This window comes from Nicotiana tabacum, chromosome 16 (genome assembly GCF_000715075.1).
Source record: "Nicotiana tabacum cultivar K326 chromosome 16, ASM71507v2, whole genome shotgun sequence".
Lineage (NCBI taxonomy): Eukaryota > Viridiplantae > Streptophyta > Magnoliopsida > Solanales > Solanaceae > Nicotiana > Nicotiana tabacum.
In genome coordinates this window covers 170,137,374-170,157,692 of record NC_134095.1, presented here as the reverse complement: position 1 = coordinate 170,157,692, position 20,319 = coordinate 170,137,374, and the positions used below count along the sequence as shown (strand labels likewise).

The following is a 20,319-nucleotide window of genomic DNA, read 5'->3' as shown; positions in this document are numbered from 1 at the left end:
TATGGCTTAGAATTTTATCAGATGGGTGTTTCAGTTCTTGGACTATTTAAGTCCTTTGTGTAGTCATTTTGAAAAAGTATGAAAACAGAAAACACGTTTCTTCTTCTTTCTTTTATGGTGAGTTTTCTTTTTATGAATCTTTGTTGTTTCTGCTCCTAGTTATACTAGAAAAGCTTGTTGAATCCTGGGGGATACGCCTAATATTATTCATCTCGGTGTTGGCGAAATATCCTTAAAGACAATGTCCTTGATACGCTTCAAGCTAAACATTTTATTCTCCATAATCATCCAATTTTTTACAACACACCATAACTCATGAAATGGCGTGGACATTAGCACACGAAAAATCAAAAATCGTTTTGAATTCTAATTTATCGCCTTAACAACCAAAAAAGAGGAACAGTCATGGAGAAGCAATTACTATAGTTCAATAGGTCATTTCTAATGGGCCCACAAAATTTTAGGCTATTCGAGACCGGTCGCCCCAATTCATGAAGATGGCGTGGACATTAACACACGAAAAATAAAAAATCGTGCGAAATTCTTATTTTATGGCCCTAAAACGCTAAAAAATAAGGAACGGTCATGGAGAAGCATGACTATTGTTTATTAGGTCATTTATGATGGGTCCGGGGCAGGTCACCCATATTAATGAAGATGACATAGACATTAGCACACTACATGAATTCGGGCGACCGACTCCGAATTGTCTAAAATTTTGCAGGACCATCATAAATAACCTAATAAATAATAATCATCACTTCACCATAACCGTTCCTTATAGTCCATGTCATCTACATGAATTCGAGCGACCGACTCCGATCGCCTAAAATTTGCGGGATCATAAAAAAAGACCTAATAAAAATAGTCATCACTTCGCCATGATCGTTCCTCATTTTTTGGCATTTTAAGGCCATAAAACTGGAATTTCGCCCGATTCTCAAATTGTTATGTGTTATAGCCCACGTCATCTGCATGGGCCTGGGTGAGCGGACCCGAATCGCCTAAAATATTATCGGTCTATCAAAAACGACCTAAGGAATTATAGTTATCTCTTTGCTACGACCTTTCCTCATTTTTGGTGTTTTAGGGCCATAAAACATGTATTCCGCACGATTCCTAGATTTTTTTGTGTTATAGCCCACGCTATCTGCATGCAATAGGGCGACGAGACCCGAATCACCTAAAATTTTGCTGGCCCATTAAAAAACAACCTAAGGAACAATAGTCATTGCTTCGCTATGACCGTTCCTTATTTTTTTGGTGTTTGAGGGTCATAGCCCACACCATTCTCAGATTTTTGTGTGATATTGCCCACACAATCTATATGTGTATAGGCGACCAGACCCAGATCGCCTAAAATTTTGTCGGACCATAAAAAACGACCTAAGGAACAATAGTCATCGCTTTTCCATGACCATTCCTTGTTTTTTGGTATTTTAGGACCATAAAACTGGAATTCCGCCCGATTCCCAAATTTTCATGTGTTATACACTACACCATCTGCATGGGTACGAGCGACCGGATCCCGATCGCCTAAAAATTTGCCAGAAAATAAAAAATGACCTAAGGAACAATATTAATCGCCTTGCCATGACCATTTTTTTTTTGGTATTTTAGGGCCATAAAACTGAAATTCTACCCAATTCTCAGATTTTCATGTGCATAACCTACGCCATCTGCATGAGTCCGGGCGACTAGACCCGGATCGCCTAAAATTTTGTCGGTCCATCCAAAATGACCTAAGGAACAATAGTTATCGCCTCGCCATGACCGTTACACGTTTTTTTGGCATTTTATGGTCATAAAACATAAATTTCGCCCGATTACAAGATCTGTGTGTGCTAGCTCACGTCATCTGCATGGGTTAGGGCGACCAGAACCGGATCGCCTATATCTTCGGCTCATCAAAAAAGGACCTAAGAAATAATATTCATCGTCTCGACATGAAAGTTTCTCGTTTTTTGGCGTTTTAAGGCCATAAAATCGGAATTCTGTCTGATTCCCTGATTTCATGTGCTATAGCCCACGCAGTCTACATGCATCAAGGCGACTAGACCCGAAACTGCTAAAAATTTTCCAACCCATCAAAAACGGCCTAAGGAACAATAGTCATCGCTTCGCCATGATCGTTCCTCATTTTTGGGCGTTTTAAGGCCCTAAAAAAGGAATTTCGCACGATCCCCAAATTTTTGTATGTTATAGCTCACGCCATATGTATGGGTCCAGGCGACCAGACCCAGATCGCCTAAAATTTTGTCGCTCCATCAAAAAGACCCAAGGAACAATAGCCATTACCTCGCCATGATCGTTCCTCGTTTTTTGGTATTTTAGGGCCATAAAACAGGAATTCCGCCTAATTCCTAGGTTTTCATGTGCTATTGCCGACGTCATTTGCATATGTCTGGGACACCGGAACCGGATCTCCTTAAATTTCACCGGTCTATCAAAAATGACCTAAGGAACAATAATTGCCTCGCCATGATCGTTCCTTGTTTTTGGCGTTTTAGGGCCACAAAACTAAAATTTCGCCAAATTCCTAGATTTTCGTATGCTAATAATGCCCACACCATCTTCATGGGTCTAGGAGACCAGGCTTGGATCGCATAAAATTTTGCCGACCCATCATGAATGAACTTAGAAACAATAGTCATCGCCTCGCCAAGACTGTTCCTTTATATTGGCGTTTTAGAGCCACTAAAACTGAAATTCTGCTCGATTTCTAGAATTTGATGTGCTATAGCCTATACCATCTGGATGGGTCCCGGCAACCGGACCCGGCAAACGACCTAAGGAACAATAATCATCGCCTCACCATGATCAGTCCTCACTTTTTTGCGTCTTAAGGCCATAAAACTGGAATTACTCTCGATTCCCAAATTTTGTGTGCTATAGCCTATGCCATCTGCATAGATCCGGGCGACCGGATCGAAATTGCCTAAATTTTGTCCGCCCATAAAAAATGACCTAAGGAACAATAGACATCGCTTCGCCACGATTTTTCCTCATTTTTGGGCTTTTTAGGCCCATAAAAAAGGAATTCTGCATGATTCTTAGATTTTCGTGTGCTATACCTCACGCTATGCGCATGCATCTGGGCGACCCGGCCCAGATCGCCTATAATTTTTTCGGCCCATAAAAATTGACCTAAGGAACAATAGTCATAGCTTTGTCATGACCGTTCCTTAAATTTTTGGTGTTTTATGGCCATAAAACTGGAATTCCGCTCGATTCTCAAATTTCGTGAGCTATAGCCCATGCCATCTGCATGGGTTCGGGCGATCAGACCTGGTTCGCCAAAAAAAATTTCGGCCCATCAAACACAACCTAAGGAACAATAGTAATACCTCGCCATGATCGTTTCTCGATTTTTGGTGTTTTAGGGCCTTATAACTGGAATTCCGTCTGATTTCCATATTTTCTTGTGCTATAGCCAATGCCATCTACATGCATCCGCGCGACTGGACCTGAATCTCCAAAATTTTTGCTGATCCATCAAAAATGATCTAAGGAATAATAGTCATCGCTTAGCCATGACCGGTCCTTATTTTTCGGGCCTTTTAGGGCCATAAAAAAGGAATTTCGCACGATCTCCAATTTTCGTGTGTTATAGCTCACACCATCTGCATGGATTCAGATGACCAGACTCGGATCACATAAAAAAATTTCGGCCCCATAAAAAATGATCTTAGGAACAATAGTCATTGCCTCACCAAGACCGTTCCTTATTTTTTGGCGCTTTATGGCCACTAAAATTAGAATTTCGCCCAATTCCCAGATTTTCGTGTATTATATTTCACGCCATCTTCATGGGTCCGGGCGATCAGACTCAGATCGCCTAATAATTTTCTGGACAATATAAAACAATCTAAGTAACAATAGTCATCGCCTCGCCATGACCGTTCCTCGTCTTTTGGCGATTTAGGGCTATAAAACTGGAATTCTGCCTGAATCCCTGATTTTCGTGTGCGATAGCCCATTCCGTCTGCATGTGTTCGGACGGCCGGACCTAGATAGCCTAAATTTTGGCGGCCCGTAAAAAATGACCTAAGGAATAATAGTCACCGCATCGCCATGACCGTTTCTCTTTTTTGGCGTTTTAGGGCCATAAAACTGGAATTCCGCCCGATTCCCAGATTCTTGTGTGCTATAGTCCATGCCATTTACATTGCTCTAGGAGGCCAGACCCGGATCGCCTAAAATTTTGCGGCTCATCAAAAATGATCAAAGGAATAATAGTCATCGCCGCCTATGGCCGTTCATTATTCTATGGCATTTTTGGGTAATAAATTAGAAATTCGTCCGATTCCCAAATTTTGTATGTTATAGCCTACGCCATCTGCATGGGTCCGGGAGACCATACCCGAATCGCCTAAAATTTTGTCGGCCCATAAAAAAGTACCTAAAGAACATTAGTCATCGCCTCTCAATGACCGTTCCTCTTTTTTGGCGTTTTAGGACCATAAAACTTGAATTTAGACCGATTCCAAGATTTTTGTGTTTTATATAGCCCACGCCATCTACATAGGTTCGGGCGACCGAACCGTATTGTATAAATTTTACCGGCACATAAAAACGATCTAATGAACAATAGTCATCGCCTCGCCATGACCTTTCCTCGTATTGTGGAATTTAATGGCTGTAAAATTGGAATTTTGTCAGATTTCCAGATTTTGTAGTGCCATAGCCATTGCCATCTGGATGGGTTCGGGTGACCTGAATCAGATCGTCTAAATTTTTACCAACCCATCAAAAATGACCTAAGGAACAACAGTCAACTCCTCGACATGGCTGTTCATTATTTTTTGGTATTTTAGGGCCACAAACTTGAATTCTGCCCCATTTCGAAATTTTTGTGCGTTATAACCCACACCATCTGCAGGGTCCGGGCGATCGAACTCGGATGGCCTAAAATTTTGTCGGCCTATAAAAAATGACTTAAGGAACTATAGTCATTGCCTCGCCATGGTTGTTTCTTATTTTTTGGTGTTTTAGGGTCATTAAATTGCAATTTCGCCCATTTCCCAGATTATCTTGTGCTATAGCCTATGCCATCTGCATGGATCCAGGGGACGGAATCAGGATCGCCTAAAATCTTGCCAGCCTATAAAAAATGACGTAAGTAATAATAGCCATCGCCTCGCCAAGCTCGTTTCTCTTTTTTTGGCGTTTTAGGGCCATAAAATTGGAATTCCGCCTGATTCCCAGGTTTTTGTGTGATTTAGCCCACACCATCTGCATGGGTTTGGGCGACCGGACCCGGTCGCCTAATATTTTTCCGGCCCATCAAAAAGAACCTATAGAATAATAGCCAACGCCTCGCCATGAACGTTCCTCGTTTTATGGAATTTTAGGGCCACAAAACTGGATTCCGTCAGATTATCAGATTTTCGTGTGCAATAGCCCACACCATCTGCAAGGGTCCGGGCGACCGGACACGAATCGCCTGATATTTTTTCGGCCCATCCAAAATGACTTAAGCAACAATAGTCATCCCCTCGCCATGACCGTTCCTTTATTTTTGCGACTTAGGGCAATAAAACTGTAATTATGCCTGATTCCCAAATTTTCATGTGTTATAGCTCACGCCATCTGAATAGGTTCAAGCGACGACCCTGATCACCTAAAATTTTTCCAGCCATCAAAAAAGACCTAAGAAACAATAGTAATCGCCTCGCCGTGACCGTTCCTTCTTTTTCGGCATTTTAGGGCCACATAACTTGAATTCCGCCCGATTCTCAGATTTTTGTGTCCTACAGCCCACTCCATCTGCATGGGTCCGAGCGAACAGACCCGGATCACCTAATATTTTGTCGCCCATAAAAATAACCTAAGGAACAATAGTCATTGCCTTGACATGACCGTTCCTCATTTTTGGAGTTTTAGGACCATAAAACTGGAATTTTGCTCGATTTCTAGATTTTTGTATGCTATAGCCCACGCAATTTGCATGGGTCCGGGCGACCGGACCTGGATCGCATAAAATTTTGCTGGCCCATCAACAACGACCTAAGGAACAATAGTCATCTCCAAGACCATTCCTCATTTTTTCATTTTAGGGCCATAGAACTAGAATTTCGCCCAATTCTCAGATTTTCGTGTGCTATCGCCCACGCCATTTGTATGGGTCCGGATGACCGGACCCCGATCGCCTAAAATTTTGTCGGCCCATCAAAAGCGACATAAGAAATAATAGTCATTGCCTTGTCATGACCGTTCCTCATTGTTTGAAATTTTAGGTACGTAAAATTGGAAATCCGCCTAATTCCTAGATTTTCGTGATCTATAGCACACACCATCTGCATGGGTCCGGGCGACCAGACCCGGATCGTTTAAAATTTTGTCGTTCTATCAAAAACAACCTAAGGAACAATAATCATCGCTTTTCAATGATCGTTCCTCATTTTTTGGCATTCTATGGCCATTTTTTTTTTATTTTGACCGATTTCCAAATTTTTGTGTGCTATAGTCCACGCCATCTATATGGATTCGGGCGACCGGACCCGAATCGTCTAAATATTTTCCGACCCATCAAAAATGATCTAAGGAACAGTAGTCATCGCCTCGCCATGATCGTTCCTCATTTTTTGGCAATTTAGGGCCCAAAACTAGAATTTCGTCTGATTCCCAGATTTTTGTGTGCTATAGCTCATGCCATCTTCAAGGGTCCAAACAACCTGCCCCGGATCGCCTAAAATTTTGGCGGCCCATCAAAAACGTCATAGGGAATAATAGTCATCGTCCCTCCATGACCGTTCCTCGTTTTTTGGCCTTTTAGGGCATAAAACTGGAATTTGCCCGATTCCTACCTTTTTTTGCGTGCTATAGCCCACGTCATCTACATGGGTCTGGCGACGGACCGGATCGCATAAAAAATTTTCGGCTCATCAAAAATGACCTACGGAACAATGGTTATCGCCTTGGTATGACCGTTCATCATTTTATGGCAATTGAGGGCCACAAAACTATAATTCCGCTAGATTACTAGATTTTCTTGTGTTATAGTCCACGCCATCTGTATGGGTCTGGGAGACTGGACTTGGATCACTTAAAATTTTTCCGGCCCATCCAAAATGACCTAAGGAACAATAGTCATTGTCTCACCATGACTATTCCTTATTTTTGACATTTTAGAGCCATAAAATTGGAATTCTGCCTGATTCTCAGATTTTCGTGTGCTACAGTCCACTCTATCTGCATGGGTCCTGGAGACCAGTCCTGGATCGTATAAAATTTTCCTGCCATATAAAACAACCTAAGGAACAATAGTCATCGCCAAGATCGTTCCTCATTTTTTGGCGTTTAGGGCCATAAAACTGGAATTCCGCCCAATTCCGACATTTTTGTGTGTTATAGCCCACGCCATCTGCATGGGTCCGGGCGATCGGACCCGCTCGCCTAAAATTTTGCCTGTCCATAAAAACGATCTAATGAACAATAGTAATCGCCTCGCCATGACCGTTATTTATTTATTAATATTTTAGGGCCAGAGAACTGGAATTCCGACCGATTCCCAGATTCCCGTGTGTTATAGCCCACGCCATATTCATGAATACGGGCGACCGAATCCGTATCGCCTAAAATTTTGACGGCCCATCAAAACGAATTAAGGAACAATAGTTATCACCTCGCTATGACAATTCCTTGTTTTTTGGCATTTTATGACCATAAAACTCTAATTCTGCCTGATTCACAGATCCTCATGTGCTACGGCCCACGCCAGCTACATGGGTCAGGGCGACCGGACACGTATCATATAAAATTACGTAGTCCCATAAAAACGACCAAAGGAACAATAGTCATCACCAAGAATGTTCCTCGTTTTTTGGCGTTTTAGGGCCATAAAACTACAAGTCCACCCGATTTCCAGATTTTTGTGTGCTATAGCACATGCCATCTATATGGGTCTGGACGACCAGACCCAGATCGCCTAAAATTTTGCTTCCCCATAAAAAATAACCTAAGGAACAATAGTCATTGCCTCTCCATGAGTGTTCCTGTTTTATAGCCCTAAAACGCCAAAAAAGAGGAACGATCATGGAGAAGCGATGGGTATTGTTCCTTAGATCATTTTTATGGGCCGAAATATTTTTAAGCGATTCGGGTCCGGTCTCCCAGACGCATGCAAATGGCGTGGACACGAAAATTTAGAGATTCCTTTTTATGGCTCTAAAATGCTAAAAAACGAGGAACGATCATGGAGAAATGATGACTATTGTTCCTTAGGTCGTTTTTTATAGGTCGACAAAATTTTAGGCGATCCGGTTCTAGTCACCCGAATGCATGCAGATGATGTACGCTATAGCACACGAAAATCTGGGGATCGTATGGAATTCTTGTTTTATGGCTTTAAAATGCTAAAAAAAACGAGGAATCGTCATGGAGAAATAATGATTATTGTTCCTTAGGTCATTTTTATGGGTCCACAAACTTTAGGAGATTCAAAGGCGGTCGCCAGAATTCATGCAGATGGCGTGGATTACATCACACGAAAATCTGGTTATCGTCTTGAATTCCTATTTTTTTTTACCATAAAATACCAAAACTGAGGAATAGTCGTGGGAAAGCGATGACTATTGTTCATTAGATTATTTTTATGGTCCTGAAAAATTTTAGGCGATTCGGATCCGGTCGCCCGAATTCATGCAGATGGCGTGAACTATAGCACACCAAAATTTGAAAACTGTTTGGAATTCCTATTTATGGCACTAAAATACCAAAAAAAAGGAACGATCATGGCCAAGCAATAACTATTTTTCATTAGGTCGTTTCTTATGGGCTCGCAAAATGTTAGGAGATTCTGAGCCGGTCGCCCGAATTCATACAGATGGTGTGGACTATAGCACACGACAATTTGGGAATCCTCCTAAATTGTTGTTTTATGGCTCTAAAATGCCAAAAAAATAAGGGACGGTCATTGCGAAACGATGACTATTGTTCATTAGGTCATTTCTTATGGGCCCGTAAAATTTTAGGAGTTTCGGGTTCAGTCTCCCTTATTCATGCATATGGCAGCACAAGAAACGTCGAGAATCGTCCTGAATTCCTGTTTTATGGCCCTAAAATACTAAAATATGAGGAATGGTCATGGCGAAGCGATGATAATTGTTCATTAGGTCATTTTTTATGAGGCCATAAAATTTTAGGAGATTCGGGGTCGGTTGCTCGAATTCATGCAGATGGCGTGGACTATAGCATACCAAAATTCGGGAATCGTCCTAAATTCCTCTTTTATGGCCCTAAAATACCAAAAAAACGAGAAACGATTATGGCGAATATATGACTATTATTCATTAGGTCGTTTTTATATAGGTTCGCAAAATTTAAGGATATTCGGAGACGGTCGCCCGAATTCATGCTGATGGCGTGGACTATAGCACACAAAAATCTGGGAATCGTCCTGAATTCCTGTTTTATGGTCCTAAAATACCACAAAATAAAGAACAACACATCAAAAATTTTAGTAGATTCATGCCAGCCTAAATCTCTATCCAGCTCCAAAGGCTTTAATCTAGTAATAAAAGCGCAACACATGATATATGTATTAGATGTACATCACGAGTTCGAACTCTACAACAGCCAAAACTCTGTAATTAAGTAAAGAATGATTAAGAGTAACCAACAACTATCAATCATCGAGTTTCTAACAGTACTTAATGGTATGATCAGTGGTCAAGTGAGCACAGTTATTTGATACTTTTGCTGATGGCAAATGCAGCTACCTAGTGAAATAACACAAACTAGCATGAACACCTCCATCATACAAAAAACAAAAAAACAAAAAAATGACGCAACCTAAAAAATATTTTACTACTCTGGTTTTAAAAAAGAATGACATATTTTACTATTAGAATTAATTTATTTTACCCATTTTACTTTTAATGAGAAATTTTATAACTACACATATCTCATAGCCCCATAAAGCTTTTAAGGTCATAAATTTCAAAAAAAATAAAAATAAATTAAACTCCATACCGAATCAAACTAATTCATCTAAATTGAAATGGAAGGCCTATTTATTTCCCTTCTAATTTTCCAAAGGATGCAAACTAAAAAAAAAAACGATGAAAAAAAGACGACACGTGTCTCAAATCTCAATTATTAATATAGTACGTACAACCCTAATTCTTCTATGATAAAGAGAGTCACGTTCAGTACTTGTTTTGCTCATCTTCAACAAACATCTTCAGTGATTTGAGTTTCTTCCTTAAACTGTAAAAATGGAAACTAAGCCTACAGAAATCAGCAGCTCCAAGATGTTTGGAGGTTACAACAAGAGATATAAACACTTGAGCCCAACACTTGGTTGTTCTATGAATTTCCACATCTTTTTCCCTCCTTCAACTTCCCCTTCTCACAAGTTCCCTGTAAGTTTTCCACTTTTTTATCCATTTTTTCAAGAACCCATTTTTGAATTATCTATAAACTACCCATTTCCATCTTGGATTTATGTGTTTTAGTTGCAAAGTTTCATTTTTTTTAGCTCAATATTGGAGTAAAATGGGCCAAATGTGCCTGAATTGAACAGTATGATAGTAAATGATTTATGTGACTGACCTCTAGGATAATTCTTGCTGAATAGAATCATCTTTTAACTACCCATTGATTAGTTATCAGCTTGGATTTATGGGTTTTACTTGCAAAAATTTGTTGTTCTTAATTTTATATTCCTAGTCTTTTTGTTGCTTTGTTGCTCGAGTCAATGTCTTTGATTGATCTCTTCTTGTTACCTTATCAAGTCAATTCTTTTGTTAGTATGTTCTATTTTCTTGTTTTTTGTGCTTCTTCCAAATTTTTGTGACAGTTTTTGACAGGATATGTAGTTTAAGAAAAAGAGAAAGATTTTTGAAACTTGTAGTGTAAAAAAGCTATAGACAGATGTGTTGTTATAAATCATCTTTTCAATTATAAAATGTGAATTTTGAAGTTAAATTGTTTCTCAATATGGAAATGTGTCATTCCTTTTGGGATAGACTAAGAAGGAAAGTGTGTTGCATAAATTGGGACATACGGACTTACGGAGTAAGGTTTTTGCTAGTGTGTTATTTAGCTCAGAATTAGACTGAAATGGGCCAAATGGGCTTAAATAGAACAGAATGATGATAAAATGATTTATGTGACTGACCCCAACTAGCTTGTATTGAGGCGTAGTTGATTGATTGAATGTGTTCTTGGTCCATTCAATTGAATCAGTTTGATGTTTGTTTTTCTCCATTTGTTAAGTGGTAGGAGTGTATTTGCAATTGTTTTATGTGGTGCTATGTTAACTGATGCCACATTGATTTTGTTTCATTGGTGGACCTGTTTTATGATGGTTATGAATGTGATCTTACTGGTTAGTTATGTTTACTGATGCTGTATGGCTGCACCAATTTTTAGGTGCTTTACTGGCTCTCTGGCTTAACTTGCACGGACGAGAACTTTATAGCTAAATCTGGTGCTCAACGTGCTGCTTCAAGTGAGGGTGTTGCGCTGATTGTTCCCGATACATCTCCAAGTGAGCTTCTTTCATGATGTTGACTGTAAATCCTCTGTGCCTGTATGGTGAATGTGCATTCATTAGAGATGTTGCGAGTATTTCAAGTTTATTCTAGCCATATCAGTTTTTGCATAACTTCCTTATTTTGATCTGAGAAATATGTACAGAACTCATTTAGATTGGAAGAGGCTTTGGCTGTCAATTTTATGTTGGACATGCTTTTGACTCAAAACTACTTAAGACTCTGTTTAAATCACTATATGATAGAGGTTACCTGGTTATTCATTTTCTAACCCTAGTATCTTTTAGAAGATGCTATACTTTTATTTGTGATCGTCAATGAATACAAATTTAAAGTTGTTACCTGGTTATTACATGTCTTGAAGCTCTTCAAGGTAATACAGAATTTGACAATACATAAATACTCAAAGAAAACAGAAGCATTACTTCTACTGAAATGTAATGCCTTTATTCTGCTATTAAAATTAACTTTTTTTAATGTTAAAGTTCATAGTGGAGCATCAATAAGCTGCACTTGACCTAGAAGAAATGTGTGTTCCGTCTCCCGCTCTTTGCTTAATTCCCATTGGGCCGCTTTTTCTTGCATTTTTCTCTTTTGATTATCTTAAAACATTGTAGTTAAACTTTCACATAACTAGGAGGGCTGGGGGTTTTACGAATGACAGAAGCGTTTATTTCTCTTTTAAAAAAAAGAAGCCTTTATTTCTCTTCCCCACATTTCCTTTTTTTTTTAAAAAGAATCTTGGATATTGTTGAACAAATATTTGTCTAAATATGGATGTTCTGAGCTTATGCCTAAGAATGATGTAGTGCTTTGACCAGATTTGTTGCTTGTTGCATCTAAGCTGTTAGATGAACAAGTCAACAGGGAATCATATCCTATTGAGAAACCCATTTTATTTTGTGTTATAGTATGTTTAGTCAGATAAAATCTATTGGTGTAATGTAAATTTGGATCTTTGAGACCTAGGTTTTGTGCTAGTTAAGAAACTACATTTGTGAGGAACGGGATCATACCGTACTGGTTTAGATGGTGGGGCCCAAGGGGTGGATTGTTGAGTGTACACCATGTAGTCATATGTGCTGGAGTTTACTGTCCTGAGCAGAGCAGTGGATGTAGTTCTGTTGCAATTAAACCTTATTAGTCAACTCCCCAGCCTCTCTACGAGTAGGTAGAGGTAAGGTCTGCGTACACACTACCCTCCCCAAACTTCACTTGTGGGGTTTCACTAGATTTTTTGTTGTAGCCAACTAGGCAAATCTTGAGTTAGGCGATGAGGCTGCAAGCTCTCATATATGCATGTAATGTGTGTGCAACTGAAAATTAGCAGCCTGCTATGTGATGGTAATCTTTTTAATCAAGCTATTCTGATTTTATACTTTGTACGTATGGGCTATAAATCTAACTGGGTATTGCCTGTTCTTATTACAGGAGGCCTGAATGTGGAAGGAGAGTCAGACAGCTGGGACTTCGGTGTAGGTATGTGAAAAATATGTGTCCTTATCGATATGTATAAATGATTGACAGGGAGTACATACTTATTAAGAGTTTGACATCTGATGACCACACGGACCATGTGGGAGTTTCAAGGCTTACCTTATGATATGTTTCTTCATCTCTGCTCTATATGTTTTCCATTGATGAATCAGTGATGGGGATAGTTATATGGACAATTTGATTCGTTCGCTTATATTTGAACTCCCACCGATATGATTTATATGCTTCCATATCCTGTATCTTTCCCCCTCATTCCCAAAGTTCAAGGAAAAAAGCGAAAAATAAAATAAAAAAATTACATACTACTAGAAACTAACAAGAACGGCTGTTTTTCCCGATGTCCTTTTTTCCCAATATGAACTTGACATTTGCAGCCGGAAGTACGTACTAAATATTATGTGTAACACTGGGAACAAAGGATTCTAATTTCTTCAGAGAAAAGTGCCTCACATTTCCTTTTAAACTTCTGTTATGCTCCATTAAGGAAATATGATCAACCATACTATCCCTTAATTTCTCTTACACTTGAATTACTTTTTCAGAAGGAATGGGTTATTTGCAGTGCCATCTAAGTTTATGATAACTCTTAGCTGAGATGCTTTGTCTGAGTTTTTTCATAAGCTGAATTGGCAATGTATGAGAAAGTTCAAATTTATTTTTTGGAATAGGTGCTGGTTTCTATCTAAATGCTACACAAGAGAAATGGAAGAACTGGAGGATGTATGACTATGTGGTCAAAGAATTGCCGGCACTTCTTCTTGAAAACTTTCCAGAACTTGATACATCACGCGCATCTATCTTCGGTCACTCTATGGGTGGGCATGGAGCACTGACAGTCTACCTGAAAAACCTGGATAAATATAGGGTAGTTCTCTGGGAAATTTATGTCTCTACATATGAACTGAATTTTAGCCAGCAACTGACTGATTTTATTTGGTTCTGAATACAAATGTTTGAAATTTTGAACATTGATGTGTTATCATCCGTTTTAAAGCTTCTTAAGACCTTTAGTTTCCATATGAATTCATGCAGCATTCACACATCATTTTTCTTGTTTTCTTTCCAGTCAGTATCTGCCTTTGCTCCTATTGCAAATCCTATTAACTGCCCCTGGGGCCTGAAGGCTTTCACAAACTACTTGGGTGAAAATAAAGCTGATTGGGAGGTACGGTCTTCAAGTTTTTCTGCATAAAACTAGACATTCTTGATTGTGTCTTCATCTTATTGGGATGTTAAATTATGAATATGCAGGAATATGATGCTACCTGCCTTATATCAAAGTTTAACAATGTCTCTGCTACCATTCTTATTGATCAGGTACGGCTAAATCTCTAATATAACGGATGATTTTCTCGAATTGAGCCTTTGAGTAGTTTGTTGTTAAAATGTCTCTCTATCTTCTATTTACAAAATTATTAGACATGAGCTTTCTGCAGTTGGTCATAGAATGAGTACAACTGAGAATAGCATCTTGCTCAATTCTGTTGCATAGAAGTCTTCCACCTTTACAAGTCTATTGAAAAAGAAAGGTCTCCCACGTCTATGTAGCTTCTCCTTCTCTTGCTTTAATCGGATCGTTGCCTTTAAACTGGAAGAAACAGAGCCCTTGGTAGCTCGTCCTTGTTATTACAAAAACAGCTAAGATTGTGACAATTTGAGAGCTTAGATTTGGCCGTACATGAAGCTTGATGGTGTTGGATAAAAGTGGATGCTCATTTGACCGGTGTGAAATTTATCAGCTAGTGATAATATGATACAGTTAAAAAGACAATTTCTCAGTTATGTCTTTTCAGGTTTCTAACAGTGTCCTCTGACCAAAGCTAATTAGGCTAAGGAGATACGTCCTGACACCTATCACGCCGACACTTTTTGGTCTTTAAAATCCCATGACCATAAGAGATGGAACTACTAAGTCTGGAGGTGATATAACTAATTCATATTGCCACATATATGTAGCTATTTGCTTTGTGGAGGAAATAGGACAAAAGTATAGGTTCATGATTTTGCATATTTTGAATTAGAATTGATTGTTGGGAACTTGTGACGAGGAACTGTGTGCGCTGTCAAAATTCAACTTTAGCTGCTTTCACCAAGAAAAGCATTGTATTTTGAACTGCTGAAGGGCAAATAAAAGGACACCATTGATGTATTATGATCAATGGTGACGGGTAAGGGCTGCGTACATACTACCCTCCCCGGACCCCACTTGTGGGATTCTCACTGGGTTTTTTGTTGTTGTTGTTGTTGTCTCTGCTTGCAAATGTAGAATAGAATGATTCCTAGAATGACCTAACATACTTCTCAATTTATTTGAACTTCTGATTGTTTTTATAATGTAGGGAGAGGATGACAAATTTTTAAAAGATCAATTGCTCCCACATAAATTTGAGGAGGCATGCAGAAAGGTTGGCGTTCCTTTGCTGGTGCGATTGCAACCTGGTTATGATCACTCTTACTATTTCATTGCCACCTTTATTGATGATCACATTCGGCATCATGCCCAAGCCCTTAATCTTTGATTTGGTTAAGCTTCTGCTTCTGTTGAAGATTTTCTGGAAATGTAACGAGGGACGACTTAAGCAAGCTAATATTGGTGCACTTTTCGTGTGGCAGAAAGTATGTTGAGGTACTTAATGAGTTGTACTATCAAATAAAAGTGTGAATTTCCTCTCACATTCTGTGTGTGTGTTTCCTGTTACTGTTTGTTCATTTGCTATAACTCATCAGTGGGATGATGTAGTAGAGTTAAGGATGTAGTAGAGTTAAGGATGTAGTATAAGTCTATCAAGTTTAGTAAATAGTTCAAATCCATCATCAAGATCAATGAAACATGACATAAGCTTCCTCTTAAAGCTTTAAAATTTTGGTGTGGTCCAAGAACATCCACTCTACTGAAGATTCAGTCATAAAGTCATCTGAAGCGTGTTTTTCAAGAAACTGCTTGAGTTAGCAAAAGTGACAACAACCTAATGAGTATGAATAAGATCTTTTACGATCTTACCGTTTATTATGATTCAATTTTCCTTAGTTTTATGTTATGATGTTGCTGCGAAATGTTATGTTCAGCTTGTCAAAATATGGATACATTTTTTTCTAGCAATTATTACAACTAAAATTTTATAACACTTTGAATCACTTCAATCTAACATGGACTCTAGGGGGGTAAAAACTAACACCACTAAGGGCGTGTTTGGTATAACGGAAAAAGTTTTCCGTGGAAAATGTCTTTCAAGAAAATATTTTCTTGGAAAATAAGTAGTAATTTTATTCATTTTCCGGTGTTTGGTACACAAATTAAGAAAAATAATTTCTCAAGTGTATTCATAAATAATTTAGATACAATAAACATGAAACCATAAACTTTCGAACCCACAAATTTCATAAATTTCCGAACCGCTAAACTTTCAAAATCGCGAACTTTCGAACCCGTAAACTTTCAAAGACATAAACCTCCGAACTCATAACTTTGGAACTTGTAAAATTTTGAACTTGTAAACCGAAAGATGAAAAAACTAAAACTGAAAATATATAAAAAAATATTTTTTTTTGTGTGCAGAAAAAATAACAACAACATCCCAGTGAAATCCCACAAGTGGGGTCTGGGGAGGGTAATATGTACGCAGACCTTACCCCTACCCCGAGGGGCAGAGAGGCTGTTTCCAGGAGACTCTCGGCTCAAGAGAGCAACAAGAGACAATATATTAGTACTATCAATAGACTCATAATAAATAACATAAAATACATAACATAAAATAAAAAAATAACAACAATATAAGAAATATAGGAAATACGAAAAGGATGGAGAAAAGGATGTAAGGTATACTAATATCCAACAGATATAGCCCTGCATCAGTAGCTGATCAGTAGCATCCTAAGACTAACTCCTAAATGGCTAGTCTCACTCTAGTGCGCTGTAGTAATATTCACAAACTACACTCTAACCTACAACCTTAATGCTCGACCTCCACAATTCCCTGTCAAGGGCCATGTCCTCAGAAATCCTAAGTCGTGTCATGTCCTGCCTGATCACCTCCCCCCAATACTTCTTAGGTCTCCCTCTACCTCTCCTTGTGCCCACCACAGCCAGTCGCTCACACCTCCTCACTGGTGCATCAGTGCTCCTCCTCTGAATGTGCCCGAACCATCTGAGTCTCGCTTCCCGCATCTTGTCCTCCATGGGGGTCATGCCCACCTTCTCTCGAATATCTTTATTCCTAATCTTGTCCATCCTTGTATGCCCGCACATCCATCTCAGCATCCTCATCTCTGTTACTTTCATCTTTTGGATGTGTGAATTTTTAACCGGCCAACATTCGGCCTCATACAACATAGCAGGCCTAACTACTGCTCTATAAAACTTACCTTTTAGTAACGGTGGCACTTTCTTGTCACACAAGACTCCCGTTGCTAACCTCCACTTCATCCACCCCACCCCTATACGGTGTGTGACATCCCGATCAATCTCCCTGGTCCCCTGAATAACTGACCTAAGGTACTTGAAACTACCCCTCTTAGGGATGACTTGAGAGTCGAGCCTCACTTCCACTCCTGCTTCCGTCGGCTCGGCCCCAAATTTGCACTCGAGGTATTCCGTCTTCGTCCTGCTTAGCCTGAAACCTTTAGACTCAAGGGCATGTCTCCAAACCTCTAGCCTCTCGTTGACGCCACGTCGTGTCTCGTCAATTAGGACTATGTCATCAGCAAATAGCATGCACCATGGCACCTCCCCTTGAATATGATGCGTTATGGCATCCATCACCAGGGCAAATAGGAAAGAGCTGAACGCAGACCCTTGATGCAACCCCCTAACAACCGGAAAATAGTCGGAGTCACCTCCTACTGTCCTAACCCGAGTCTTAGCTCCATCATACATGTCTTTAATCACCCTAATGTAGTCAACCGGGACCCATTTAACCTCTAGGCATCTCCATAGGACCTCCCTAGGAACCATGTCGTACGCTTTCTCTAGATCGATAAATACCATGTGGAGATCTTTCTTCTTATCCCTGTATTGTTCCATCATCCTCCTAATAAGGTGGATATCTTCTGTGGTAGATCGCCCCGGCATGAACCCGAACCGGTTATCTGAAACAGACACCATCCTTCGCACTCTCATTTCTACCACTCTCTCCCAGACTTTCATGGTATGACTCAGTAATTTGATACCCCTATAGTTGTTACAGCTCTGAACATCGCGTTTATTCTTATACAGCGGAACCATTGTACTCCACCTCCACTCTTCAGACATCTTATTAGTCTTGAATATAACATTAAGCAACCCAGTAAGTCATTCCAAGTCTGCTCTACCCACACACCTCCAAAGTTCAATCGGAATTTCGTCTGGCCCGGTAGCTCTGCCCCTCCTCATCTTATGCACTGCCTCCATGACCTCATCGACCTCAATGTCCCTACAATAACTTAATTCATGGGGGTTGTTGGCATTTCTCAATTCACCTAGCACAATATCCTGATCCCCTTCTTCATTTAGAAGTTTATGAAAGTAGGTCTGTCATCTCCTCTTAATCTGGTCATCCCCCATCAAAACTTTGTCGTCATCATCTTTTATGCACCTCACTTGGTCCAGATCCCGAGCCGTCCTCTCTCACCTTAGCGAGTCGGAATAACTTCTTCTCCCCTCCTTTGTTCCCTAGTTCCTCATATAGATGAGCAAAAGCTGTCGTCTTAGCCTCTATTACTGTCATCTTCGCCTCCTTCCAAGCTACCTTATATCTCTCACTGTTCACTCTCTTCTCCTCCTCTCCAGAGCTCCCTACGAACTGCAGGTACGCCGCCTTCTTCGCTTCCACTTTATCTTGGACAACTGCATTCCACCACCAGTCTCCTTTGTGGCCACCGGTGCGGCCCGAAGATATCCCTAACACCTCTCTCGTCGCCTTCCTTATACAATCAGCCGTCGTCGACCACATAGTGTTTGCATCCCCACTACTTCTCCAAGCTCCCATTGCCGATAACCGTCCTTCCAACTCCTGAGCTTTATCCTTAGTCAAGGCGCCCCACCTAATCCTCGGACAGCCTCGTACTGACCTTTTCTTCCTCCTTATCCTAATACCAATGTCCATCACCAAAAGCCTATGTTGCGTTGCTAGGGTCTCACCTGGGATAACTTTGCAATCCTCGCACAACCTTCTGTCCCATCTCCTGAGGAGGAGATAGTCAATCTGAGTCTTCGCCACCGAACTTTTGTAAGTAACCAAATGCTCCATCCCGCTTCGGAAAACTTGAGTTCGCAATCACTAGATCGAATGCCTTGGCAAAGTCCAACAACGAAGTGCCCCCTCCGTTCCGCTCCCCGACACCAAAGCCGCCATGTACCTCAGTATAACCAACTGCAGACGACCCAATATGACCATTGAAATCTCCTCCTATGAATAACCTCTCCGAAAGCGGAATACTACGAACGATGTAATCCAACCCCTCCCAAAAACGCCTTTTAATCTCCTCATCCAAGCCTGCTTGCGGCGCGTACGCGCTAACGACATTTAAAGTACACTCACCCACCACCAATTTAATAGTCATTAGTCTATCATTCACCTGCCTGACCTCTACCACCAACTCTCTAAGATAGTTATCTACCAGGATACCCACTCAATTCTTACCCCGCAGGACTCCAGAGTACCATAACTTATACTCATCCACGTTTTTCGCCCTCGATCCAACCCACCTAGTCTCCTGGACACACGTTATATTAATCTTCCTCTTCTGAAGTATCTTCGCCAACTCTATAGACTTACTTATTAGCGAACCTATGTTCCATGACCTGATTCTCAACGTATAGGCTCCCTTGCCCCCTCTACCTCCCCTACCTCCCGTCCCACACCCTGAACCCGGCCCCACACTCTGCCACACCCGAGGACATGCCCTTAATCTATCATCTCAGATTGTAGCCACTACACCTACGACAAATCTCAAGAAGACTTACTAGTGCACAACGAACGACGAATCAAACTAGAAGGAAACAAGTGACTACAAGTACACTAGTTGAATGATTGAACTATTGTGAACCAAAGTAACCCAATTTAGCTAACACCAAAAGGGAAACAGTAGAATGGGAGGTACCAACTCCCGAGAACCAAACCTGTGTTGATTTGTTGTACTTGATGTAGTTGTACACTCACGCACCGCTTCCCACCGCCCGTTGCGGACGCTCGTCCTAGTTGCTCTCCTTTGCTAGTGCTCGTGCGCCCAACTTGTCTCCACAACTTCGAGAATTTCCCTGAAAACACAGAAAATACCACGACACGAAAACCAAAAAGGGTTGTCACTGCTACCACTGGTGTAGCCCTGATAGTAGTAGGGGAAA

General features: G+C 40.4%; 1 protein-coding gene across 1 annotated transcript; it reads left to right on the top strand.

The window, feature by feature from the left end:
- The first annotated feature begins 10,132 nt into the window (after positions 1 to 10,132).
- LOC107764314 (S-formylglutathione hydrolase) lies at positions 10,133 to 15,671 on the top strand. The gene is made up of 7 exons (XM_016582874.2): positions 10,133 to 10,367; positions 11,380 to 11,497; positions 12,933 to 12,980; positions 13,667 to 13,863; positions 14,065 to 14,163; positions 14,250 to 14,315; positions 15,338 to 15,671. The coding sequence occupies exons 1-7, from the start codon at positions 10,221 to 10,223 to the stop codon at positions 15,515 to 15,517; spliced, it is 855 nt and encodes a 284-aa protein (XP_016438360.1). The 5' UTR covers positions 10,133 to 10,220; the 3' UTR covers positions 15,518 to 15,671.
- The last annotated feature ends 4,648 nt before the right edge of the window (positions 15,672 to 20,319 follow it).